At 35.9% G+C, this 12,578-nt stretch overlaps 1 protein-coding gene across 2 annotated transcripts; it reads right to left on the reverse strand.

Moving 5' to 3' along the window:
* Positions 1-5,960: 5,960 nt before the first annotated feature.
* LOC145222524 (NXPE family member 3-like) lies at positions 5,961-11,901 on the reverse strand. 2 transcript variants are annotated; one of them, XM_080088662.1, is made up of 3 exons: positions 10,659-11,901; positions 8,853-9,119; positions 5,961-8,107 (listed from the first exon to the last, which is right to left on the reverse strand). In XM_080088662.1, the coding sequence occupies exons 1-3, from the start codon at positions 11,204-11,206 to the stop codon at positions 7,084-7,086; spliced, it is 1,839 nt and encodes a 612-aa protein (XP_079944788.1). In that variant the 5' UTR covers positions 11,207-11,901; the 3' UTR covers positions 5,961-7,083. The 2 variants fall into 2 exon arrangements, with proteins under 2 accessions (XP_079944788.1, XP_079944789.1); XM_080088663.1 differs by having other exon boundaries at positions 10,664-10,776.
* Between the last annotated feature and the right edge of the window lie 677 nt (positions 11,902-12,578).

The raw sequence follows: 12,578 nt of genomic DNA on the forward strand, positions 1-12,578 counted from the left end.
TGCTGGCAAAATGTTGCTTTGTGCAAAAAATGTAAAACCACTTTCCGATTATCCTGTAACAATCATAAAAGTTGGTTTAAGCAAAGTAAAACTGTTTAATAATGTGTATCAATTAAAATTAATCACGTTTGGTTCTTACTAACCTGTGTTGGATAAGCTGAAGCGCATTCCACAACACAACACCACACAAAAAAGAAAATTCTTCATGGTGCTCTTGCGTGATTTACCAGAAATTGGAGCAACGTACCTTCATCTGAGCTTTTTATGACACATTTTTACTCATTCATGTAGTATCAATACTGTGAATAGTATATTAATTGACCGGACGTATAGTTTGATTACGTAAAACTCGTCGGTGTTTGTTAACAACCAACCAGGACAGTTTGATTAATTGACGTACGCGAAATAATAAATGACATTTAATTCAGTGATGACGTCCACCCCAATTGGAGAATAATTATGGTATAAACAAGTAGAAACAAATGACCTACATCGTATTCCTATGTAATACGTTACTGTACATTAGAGCGATTCACCCGATGTCACTGTTATGATACGTAGCTGCATACGTTATACAGTAATATGACAAAAACTTCAGTGCCGAGGGAACGGGGGAGTGGCTGAGCTTTCGTCTTTGCAAAATACTTCTCGAAGCCTTGTGTCAGCATCCTAATGTATAGGATTTCTCGATACTTGGCCCATAACTGACGCGCACCCGAGTTGGGATACACACCCAGATGATACTTCAATGGCACAATATATTGGGCTTTAATGTCATATGTTTGTCAAGTATGTTTGTTTTTTCATTACCGTTGGGAAATTTTCAAAATTGTCGTGAACAGTCATACTTTAAAGAATTGATGAAGAATTCTTAATCATTTCTTTCCTTACTGTGAGTTTTATTCCTTGCTGCTTAAGTTGTTTCTTGATCTAATTGCTTGGTGCCCTTCATGCATTTGGCCCGTTATATATCCAGCTTAGGTTTTTGTGAATATAATTCGGGTTTCTGTCGTGTCTTTTTAGATTCAAGCCATATTTTAGACAGCTTTGCTACAGTTCTAATAAAAAACGACCAAAAGGTAGCCAACAATACAGTGACAAAGAAACTATGTTTTGATTCACAAGAATATTACAGACAAAACTTAATAAATCTATGTCATTGCCCATTCAGTTTTGAAATGTAAACTTTTGTTCACGTAGAGGAAGTATGCTTCAGACTGAAGCCTTCGGTGTTGATGCTTTGTCGCAGACGTTTAATATGTTGTGATAAGATTTCGTTGTTAAAAATAGGGTTGATGCGAAATGATAAGGCAGATTTAGTGGTTAAAAAGATTGGAAATGATCTCGCAAGTTGCGATGAGGGCACAATTTGTTTTGTTTTTTAATTGTCTGATACTAAAAAGACTGATGACTAAAATAGAAATACCAATCGATTTATTATGGCTTTTATAATTTTGATAACACATATAAATGCACAAATGGATGTTAAAACTGTCATGTGGTTTCATGTGCTCAATTAATTAAGCTAAATTGCGAACACGTTTTCAAAATACAGGTTGCTTATGAAGGTGTTTTTTTTGCCTAAAGGTTAAACAGAACATTATACATATATTACGGAAATTACCTAATTAATCATAAAGTACCACATTTGTTTAAACTTGTTTTTCCCCAAAATTATCTGCCAATTAGTGTGGACGTCATCACTAAATTTAATGTTGTATATTATTTTCGCATAATGGGTCGCCAACCAGCTGTCACAGTTTGTTGTTATAAATCATCCATTAGTTTATGTAGTTAAGGTGTATGCCCGGTCATTATGCTATTCACAGTATTTATATTACTTGAACGGGTAAATTATTGAACGAAGTCGGTGTTTCACTACTGTTAAATCACGCCAGAGGATCATGAAGAATTTTCTTTTTTGTATGGTGTTGTGTTGCAAAATACATTTCAGCTTATCAAACACAGGTTAGTATGAAACCATAATATACAAATATAACTTATATAGAAATATAGAAATATATATATATATATGTTTTCAAACTAACATTTATGATTGTTATTGGTAATCGGAAAGTGGTTGTACTATTTTGTTTAATCATACAAAAAAAGAAATTTGACCAGCACCCAAAAAACAAAATTTTAATATTAGGTTTGGTCAAATTTGAAATAACCAGGATGTTGCATCGTCTCAAACTTAACACGTTTTTTATGTTTTCATAACGTGTAGTAACTTGTGCCACGCAATTTTCGGATCTCAATTACACCATCAACAAGTTAATATGTCCTGAAAATTGTGGAAGTCAACAAGCAACATTATGTGGAAGTGAAATTTATTCTCAAGGCTCTGTATGCCTTGCAGCTATACAGGAAGGAATTATTGATTGTAAGTAGAAACATTTTCATGTACAACAACGCATCTTTCAATACATGGGTCCATGCAGTAACTTTATGATTTCGTTACTTTAGTGTCAATTAATAACCTTTCGGGGAGGGGTTGTGTAAATCAACACAACTTAACTGACAGTTGTTTTTTTATGGAAATGGAACTTATAGGAACAAATGTAAATAAGAAAAAAACAAAAGTATAACGTTTTTACGACTTTTGTATTATGCAGCGTCTGGAGGCCCAGTAGAAGTGTTCCATTCTTCTGCAGATAAAGAAACTTTGACAGGCACTTTTAAGAATGGCATACGAAGTCAAACTTGTACCTCGCTTGGAACCAACTACAAATTTGAAAGTGAGGCTATCCGATTGACGTTCCAACACTTTTTTACGTAAAACAGCAACCGGTTAAATTTTAAATTCATTTTTTTGCAGTGACGTGTTCCACGACTGGTGACACGCAGTTTGTTATAACTGAAGTCTTTTGTCCGCCTGGTTGTAGTGGGGAAGTTTATCCTTGCGGAAATACTACTTTTCATTTGAATAGTTCAATATGTGCTGCTGCTATTAAAGCGGGGGAAATTTCAGGTAACTCACAAAGTTAAACGTAGATGCATAACAGCTTGATAGCAGAATGCCAAATAATATTTTTACATTAAGATTTTCTCTTGGTTTATGTCTGTTCTAGCTACTAGAAAAAATACATATCTTTTTAGCGTCTGGTGGACATGTCAAGAGTTACAAATACACGAATGGAAGCAATGTGATTATTTCATCTTTTGAAAATCAGAACAATACCTGCAACGACAAATCGTGGTTTGTTTTTTCAGGTAGTTTAGTATCATAAAAGACTTAATGACTTTTGTAACATTCATTCAACATCATATTGTTTCAGACGTAAACTCATGTTCTTACACCAACCCATGTCAAAATAAAGGGACATGTGTGGATTTACTTGGTGGATTCAGTTGCATTTGTGCATCTGCGTATACAGGAATCCATTGCGAAACAGGTAAACACTAGTTGAAGTTGTCCAGGATTAATAGGTGTTTGTAAAAAAACGCGGCATCTAGGACCTAACGTTCTTTATGTTCATAAATAAGTTACAACTAAACCAAAGTTTCCCAACCTATAATATGGGTCAAGACCATTTTTCGCAAAATTTTGGAAACACTGCAAGTGGATAAAAACACAAATGATTATTTACATCATTTTTTAAATGTTTAGCTGTTTTGGGGATTTTTTAATATTTTAATCTAATTTGTTTAACGAAACAGTGGTAAAAACGAACTAGACTAGACGGATATTGTTTTAAATGTCTTGCAATTTGTCACATACACTATTGTAAACTCGTCACACCTTTTTGTTTAGGTTTAGGTTGTCCTTCATCGCAATTGGTGTTTCCACGCAACAAACAAAAGTCGGATTACATAATTTACAATGGAAGTGTTCCTATTCTCAAACAAGCCACAGTGTGCATGTGGATTGACTTCTTTCCAGCAAGTTCACGAACCTTTACGCTGTTCAGTTACGCCACAAAAACATCGGTTAACAGCTTCGCCCTATTCCACAGAGGAACCAAGAAACCAGCGTTTTGGATTGCTGGAAAAGATGTTTATTTTGATGCAACTATACCGCGAAACATAATTGTAAGATATCTATTTGAAAAACTACAGTTTTAGGCGTTTTAAAACTATATCTGATTCTTTGATATTTCTATCTTTTCTAGATAATTGTTTAGATATTTTTTTCAGGTACATCTGTGCGCGTGGTTTGACTCCCAATCTAATCGATGTGGTATGACCATAAATGGAACCCAGGTCGACAATCAGACTTGTAATGTTGGTTCAACGAATGGAGACGGAATCTTGATTGTAGCACAGGATCAAGATAATTATGGCGGAGGCTTCGAAAGTGATCAATCCTTTTAGTAAATTGTTTTCTTTTTCGGAATTCTTTTAAAACCTAACACTATTCGTTTGAAATAATCGTGTTTATATTAATTTATTATTATTATTATTATTGCGGTGATATTGCATATCACCAATATTTTGTTGTGACAGAGTTTCACTCGAGTTTAAACATTTATACAAATTTGCAATTCAAAACTGCTCTGGATACCCTTATTAACTACACAGTAAAACTGCTGGGTTGTTTTTTCATTTTCCGTCAAACAACATAGTTATGTTTTGCATTTTAGCCTAATTGGTTTAAAAATGAAACAACCGTATTAAACGTCCTCATTAGTTATCATTCATCAGCACTGATATTTTGCAGTGTTATCAATACATTTTGGGTGTAGTTTTAAATATTAAAATAACTGTACTTAAAAAATGCATTAGAACACGGAGGGTGCTGTTTTCCGAAGAAATGAATTTAAGTCACAACCAACCACCCCAACATTTGTATACGCTTGACATTCAAACTTCCTAAAATTTGTTTTATAGCGGAGCGCAACATGATTTCGCAATATGGCCTCGAGTGCTTACGTCATCGGAAATCGGCGTCATGTTTCACAGCTGCAACTGCCCAACTGATTACGTAGTAGCGATGACGTCGGACAAAGTTCAAATTTTCGGCCAAGCAACTCACACTTCAAACGATTCGTGTGTCGCTGACTAAGGTCATTTTTTCGCACTTTAAGCGTTTTCTTTCCATCAAGCAAAAACACTGCTAATATTCTCATGTAATAAGTGACATCTTAAATTTTTTTTTTTGTTGTATTTTCATTTGTGATCAAACTTGCGAGTTCTGGACATAAAGTTGTCACTATCATAAGGTGGCTATATTTTTTCTTCACCTGTGTGTCATTTAGAGAAGTCCAAATAATATAATACAACACATGACTAAAGGTTTTATTTCAAAATGAATTACTTACAATAAAGTAACCATCTTTTAACATTTATATTTTGCACTGTGTGTCCCTGCGATGACCGTTTGAGCAATTAATAAAACTTTACACATCATTTCCGCATAATTACATAAAACCAACAAAAGCAATCTCCTCGTGTGATTGGGGCTCACCATACGCGTCATAGCTGACAAAATAAATTTATCACGCTTTACCTGCAATTGCGAAACAAAGCGACATTTTACAAGTCACTCTGGATGTTATAAAAGAAACAAGACATGATGAAGTTGTTTCTGATTTTAGTGGTTCACATCCAGTACTTGTTTCTAAAAGAATAAAAAGCGCATAGTTTGAGATCAACATTATTTCACATGCTTAACTTTTATTTACAAAGTACAACGAAGAGTATTTTGATCTTAGGAAGGCGTTGGGTAAATTAGAACTTTAATGACTGATACTTGTAATTTTTTTCCTAAGTTTGTTTCACCAGTTTTAAGATTTTAACAAAAGTTTATTTCTGCAAAGTGGCGTCTCTATATTTCTGTCTTTACTCTCTGCTTATGTCATTTATAGCAGTCCAAATCATTTAATTCGACACATTAATAAAGGTTTTTGTTTCGAAATGAATTGCTTACAATAAAATCACCATCGTTTAACATTTCAGTTTTGCTCTATGTGTCCCTGCGACTCGATGACCTATATGGTCCCTTCGCCATCCACCAGTTGCTTGCCTATTATATTTTATTTGCATGCAATAACCGCGTACGCAACTGAAAATAAAATGATGATGATGATGATGATGAGTGCTTGCTTAATTATTGTTACACATCATTTCCGCATAATAAGACAACAAAAACTCAGGCTTATACCATACATATTACAGCAGGCAAAAGAGTATTTATCATATTTTATCTGGTATGCGTCCAGTTATTGCTCCCAGAAAAGCAAACTTGGTTGCCCTATGGTCGGTTTGCACATTGCCGTACTTCCACACGTTTTATGTCATTCTATTATATGTTCGATGATTATTGTTCAACTGTATTTACAGCAAAAAAATAGTTGCGCATTGGTTTCTTTTTTTGCTGCTTTACAATATTTCCAAAAGCAAATATAAAGGGTCAGCTTCTAAAATTATCCAAATGGGGCTCCAGCTACACCACTTTTGTTTTCACGCTTGTAACACATGTTTAAGTTACCTGTTTTGTTATTATTGATTGAATACCTGCAATGGCGAAATAAAGCAACAATTTATAAGAAGGTCTGGGTATTGCGTAAAATGAAAGACATCGTGTTACATCTTATTTGCCAGTAATTGTTGATTTCTATTGATTCCCGCTTTTACTCGCCATTACAACTGCAAGTTTTTGATGTAATAATCAACTGCCAGTTTTGTGTGTGGTAACGCAATGTAGTTTACTTATTTTCGTTGCTCACATCTGTGGAGAAGGCTGCTGCTTCGGTTACATAGAAAAGGCGTTTATTGTCGTGTTGACGATTATTGGTAAGTCATTTTGTATATATGTCTTCACTAAATGTGACTAGTGACTTCTAAATGTAAATTACTGTTAGTGATGCAACCTTAACTGCAATGACCTAATATGTCATTTGTAACAGTTGTACTGTACGTGCAGTTGGGTTTAGTCAAGTTTCCTAGGATGTTTTCGTTTACGCAGGGTTCTTCTACTGTCGCTTTACATTAGTGCTTGTCAACCTTTTTTGAAATGGTAAACCCTTTTAACGTTTACTCACAAATTGTACACCCCAGTGAAAAATGTATTTGCCCTTGTAAATACTTACAAATTTTTCAACAGTTGTCTGAAGCAAGCACAGAGTTTCACCATTGCAGTTAAACTTGACAAACATAGGACATAAACAGCGCAACATGTTGTGCCACTGAAGTATCATCTGGGTGTGTATCCCAACTCGGGTGCGCACCAGTTATTGGCCAAGTATCAAGAAATCCTACATTAGGAAGTTGACGAAAGGTTTTGCGAAGTATTTTGCAAAGACGAAAGCTCAGCCACTCGCTAGGCACCGGGATTTTTGTCATTTTGTAACGTATACAGCCACGTATCATCACAGTGGCTTCAGGTGAAACTTGAAGAAGGTCTTTGATCGAATCTCTGATGGAGTCCAGTCGCTTAATGTACACTACAGTATCAAATAGACTAAAATGCAAGGCCAGGTTAATGACAATGTAAAGGTGTTTACCGTTGTCTGTGGGTTTTATGTCAGATAAAGTATCCACCACGTAAGGGCGACTTGATGGTGGACCTAAACCGTGTAATGGCGACCCGTGGCCAAAGTAGTGAACAGTGAAATTTAACGACTCGCTACGTGAATGACGAGGGCGTTGCCACACTGTTTCGTCGCCATTATCATTTTCTTTAAGCCTAAGAATTTTGGTTAGACCCAAAAACCATTGGCGAAGAGTTGAGTCTCCAATTAAATACATAATCTTGTTTTTAAAGCATTTGTTTGCTCGTTCCAACTTATGAGTGTCAACATTGTTGCACTGTAGCGACCTCCAGCGACCATCAAGATGCAGTCCAACATTTTTCCCCCACCGAGGATCGTTGGCATATTCACTAACACCAGATAAACGGTTGCATGGTGGCAATTTGTCAAACATATTTGTTGCAAAATTTGACTTGGCAACTTTGAACGTTAAGCCAGAGCCATTTATTTCTGCTTTCCAGTTGACATTTGTGGTAAATAGTGGTTGATTGCCCAACAAAAAGCTTTCTTCTTGTGTATTGGAAGCAGCTATCCATTTCAAAGCAGTGCATTTGTTGTCGCGCGGTCGATCGCAGAACCACGTGATGCCTTTGTTGGGACGTGAAAAATTGCATGGTGGATTAAGAGGGTCTCTGAAAAAATAACAATGTGTCAATATTTATTATAAAAAATAACAATGTGTCAATATTTATCGACATGTAGTGTAAGTAGCCTAAATACACAAATAACCTGTAAAAGAAATGCCTAGGTATAAAACAAAGACATAATGACTTTTGAAAATAAAATGTGTTTCACACAGGATATGTTCTTCAATAGCAGGAACTTTACCGCAAATAAATACTGATTGAGGTGTATTTTAAGAAACAATAATAGTAATAAAGCTTTTCATTGTAAAATAAAGCAGCAATATCTGTGTATCAGAATCAGTCAAAAAACTGCTCCAATTTGTGTGTATGTAACTACGAGCATACATACACACTGTTAGGATTTGTCCTAAACCTTTCATGTAGACCGGCGCATTTTTCTGGAAATTCGACCTGAGCCCTGCCCGAAGCCGAAAGAGCAAGTTCGAAGCCCGGCTCGAACCTTAACCTGGCCCGACAACTTTGGACCAGCGATCACGACACTCTCTCTATAAATCATAGTACGCCAGACACGCTGAAGACGTCATGTTCAATCATGAACCAACGACAGAAGCATTTCCGGGACTCGCGCTCTACCAACAGAACTACACAGGGTCAGTGAGACTGTCGAATCACAAGCAGTATTGCCCACTTTGTAAGACGCAAATGCTTACAGGGAGTGTGATGGTTTGATTCGGTATGACGCCTTGAACAGGCATGGTGTATGGTTTACATTTTGATTGAATATACCAACCTGATTGCTAAACCGACGTTGCATAGTTGCTTATCGCCGTTTAAATAGGTTCCAGTGAACAACACACCTCGGCCAACAAAACCATTGGTTTTAGTTATCAGCATCGCAACCGCTTCGCTTGGATGCACAAGTTCGACGATCAGCCGCGTCTCTCCTTCCCACAGTAGCGGCGCGATGAAGCTGTACGTTCCATTACCGAAGTCTTGTACATCGGGCGATAAAGCATTTTTTTCATTGGGTTTTCCATCTTTATCGACGCCAATCAATCTACATAAAAGACATGTCGTTTAGTGAAATTAGTTGCACATCGGTGTTGGTATACCATTTTTTTTACGTGGTAGTTTTCACTTTCCATCAATTCTTAACTGTTGTTTGTTTACAATTAAGGTACCTGCAGCTAACAAGGCCCATTAAAAAACTATTGCGTATAACTGAAAAACCATTCAACCGTTCCAGGCCAAATTCGGCATGATTGTTGCAGAGGTTGATATTAAACATCCATTAGATTTTGAGGACGTTTGCATGTTTTGATTTTGTAGGATAACAGTTTAAAAAAAATTAAAACTTGGGCCTTAATACAAACCTATGCTGTTAATAAAGCCCAACATTTTCATGTTTTTAAAAAGAGTCTAGAAACCAATCAGACTCATTTATACTTTGCTTCGGTCAAATAAAAGTTTAAACAAGCAACGTTATTAACTCATATTACACATATACTGTTAACTAAGACATATAACTGTTAATCTGAAGGTACTTAAAAACAGAATAAACGACCCCTTGACATTTGATATCCAAAAATACTAAATGAAAGATTACTTCCACAAACATCTTATTCGGACTTTTTATCTCCCTAAGAAAGCATAAAAGCAAATTTTGTGCATATCAGTCGCCTTTAGTATAAAAGACACTTGAGAAAATGACAAATTATCGTTGGGCCTTATTGCAAGCAATGGCTGACAAACAAAACCGTAATAAAATTTATTTGAAGTAATTCTTTTTTCCAGAACGGATAATGCTCCAATTAAACTAAAATGACCCCATTACTAATATATCTTAATAAGTTTTCATTTCGACAACACAACCTTTTCATTTTTGCTACCAATTTTAACAAAAAATAATAAAAAGTTGAAAATAAACACTTCTCAATTTGGATTGGTCATGATAACAATTACATATAACTTGCAGGTCCAAAACTTTGTAAATCATTTTAAGTACATATATATTTTAAAATTACATCAAAACGGAAGCATTTTTTCTGGCACATAAAAAAATATGAGCAGTGGGCCTTATTACCTTCCGGGCCTATATACCTTCAGGTACCTTAATTTAAATTCAAATCTGGTGGTTGTTAAACTGTCTGACTACCTGGTTCAAATATAAACGAAGTGATTGCAAAGTTTGTTTTTGACAAAATATACATATAACTACACAGTAATGTTAAGACCGTGAATATTATACTTCCCCTTCTTTAAAAGGCTTTCTACATTCCCCCTAACATGGGACATTTTGCCCTAGGTCAGGGAGTGAAAACTGACGGCTAGAACGATATACAAATGTAAGGACAATATCGTCCTATATTTTTTTAAACAACTAATTTAAGTATGTTGAAAGTAAAAGTTAAAACCCATTTGGTAAACTAGAGCATATGGTACGTAAAATATGTTCGTAATGAGTTATGTGTATAAAAGACGTGTTCTATGTAAGTGGCTTGTAAAAGGAGCGGCACCGAAGTACGTTAGTAATACAAAAACTGCAACGTACGAACTTCAAACACCATCGAACTGGCAGTTAATACTGTTTACATACCTTACATGAAAATAGTCCCCTCCGTGTGTTTTGTCATGGTCGAGTCCATTTTTTGTCTGAATAACTGCTCGCAGAAGATCCCCTATTTTGGCCTCTTTAACGGAACCAGCAGGTTGAATTTGAACGTTAGAAAATTTGGCTGATGTTGTTTGTGGAACAGGTACTGGCCACTGGATGCTCCCACTTTCAATTGCTGACAGGTAAGAAGATATCTCCGGGTAGTAGGTCCTCCAATATCTTGTCCCAAATTGTTCATTTTCATACGAATTGAAAGAGTTGTTTTCACTGCTTTTGTATTTGGGAGAAGAGCTTTTGTTACTTTCATCGTATCTTGGTTCATAGTTTGTTACCAGATGACTGGAGGATGAAACTATTGGAATGGATTTTAAGGAAACAAACAGAGAATTGGTGTAATTCCAGTAAACAAATACAGCCAACGAGAAAATTATTAAAACACCAAACAGTTTTATACACCAAATCTTTATTTTAAACATCTTAGAAGGCAAATGTCCTGTATAGTTAAAACAATTTTGCAGCGATTGCGACATAATTTGTGCAAACTTTGCAATAGTTTTTTACCAAATATAGCTCGTTTTTGACTCGCTAGCTCAAAGCTTGCGAGGAAGTTAAAATGTGTAGCACCAAATCCAACTGTATTGACAATCATGTTCGGACTTTGTAATATTTCCTGTCACATTTAATTAGGATGCAGATTCGTGTTTGTGATCTGGTGTTTATGTGCTTTAACCGTATGTTTTGTCCTGTGCTGTGATTGGATGCTGCTTTGTGTGGGAATTGTGCAAGAGTCAATCGCAGGCGCACATGTGTACGGTTTAACGCCTGTATCCGGGATATATATATAAAACTGCACTCGTTCATTTCGATCTCTCTTCTCTGTTCTTTCTGTTTGCCTTCTTGTGCTTTTCAGAAGTATAATGCTAACGAACCGAAGTGCAAGACACCTGTGTGGAGTTTCCAGGACTATGTCCTGACAAGCCCAGGATCTTGGGAGGTTAAGGATGGTGGTACACCTCTTTAATTTGTAGTGACGCGGTTGCAACCTTGAGACTCATTAGCCACCATTAAACATATAAAACCCACCACAACAATTTGACCTGGCGAAAAAAAACATACCGACACAATTGAATTCACCTACCCCGAAATAGCTGCGCAGTGATAAAAGAAAGTTGCGGTATGATCTATTATATATTCTCATCTTTGAAAGTGATCAAACACCAAATAAGTTATTGACTTGGTAAAACTGGCCTAAGGCACTAACGCTTGTGGAGATCTGCTAATTACTGTAGCAATTAGACTCATTACATATTTCTTTTGTTAAAATCACTGCATAGCAATTAGTTAATCATCACTCCCTAATCCTGTTTATAGTTATTCTATAGCGATCCCTTAGAGTTTTTTCGAGCAGTCGCTGTCCAAGCTAAATGTATCTTGCTTCAACCACAAAGTTTGCTACTTGCGAGACTAACTGTCTCAACAAGACTAATCTTTTATGGTTTCGAATGATTGCAACACAAAGAATTTGTTCAACGGCTGTTTGTTACAGAGAAACTTAACAATGGGTGATGGGTGCGGCCACATGGCCGCAGATTTAGTTAATCAGTGGCATTTTGTTTTGCAACAGCATTATACAATGCTTCTTATTTTTTCCAGTTCATTAATATTGTGTCATAAGCAATTTCGAGCCTATTTAGACAGGGCTTTGCTTTTGCCAGCAAGGCCTGTGTGTCATAATTAATTGTATGCTAACCTACTGATATCCTAGATATGTAGGAGTTTCCATAAAACCTCAGGGTGATAGCGTTTCAAACTACTTTTCAACACAAGTTTGGCATTCTTGCCTTAACACAATCCAACAGGATTTTCTAAACTGTGAAGTAATACTAGCTTAGTTAAACGCAG

The sequence above is a fragment of the Phallusia mammillata genome, chromosome 4 (assembly GCF_965637545.1).
Source record: "Phallusia mammillata chromosome 4, kaPhaMamm4.hap1.1, whole genome shotgun sequence".
Taxonomy (NCBI): domain Eukaryota; kingdom Metazoa; phylum Chordata; class Ascidiacea; order Phlebobranchia; family Ascidiidae; genus Phallusia; species Phallusia mammillata.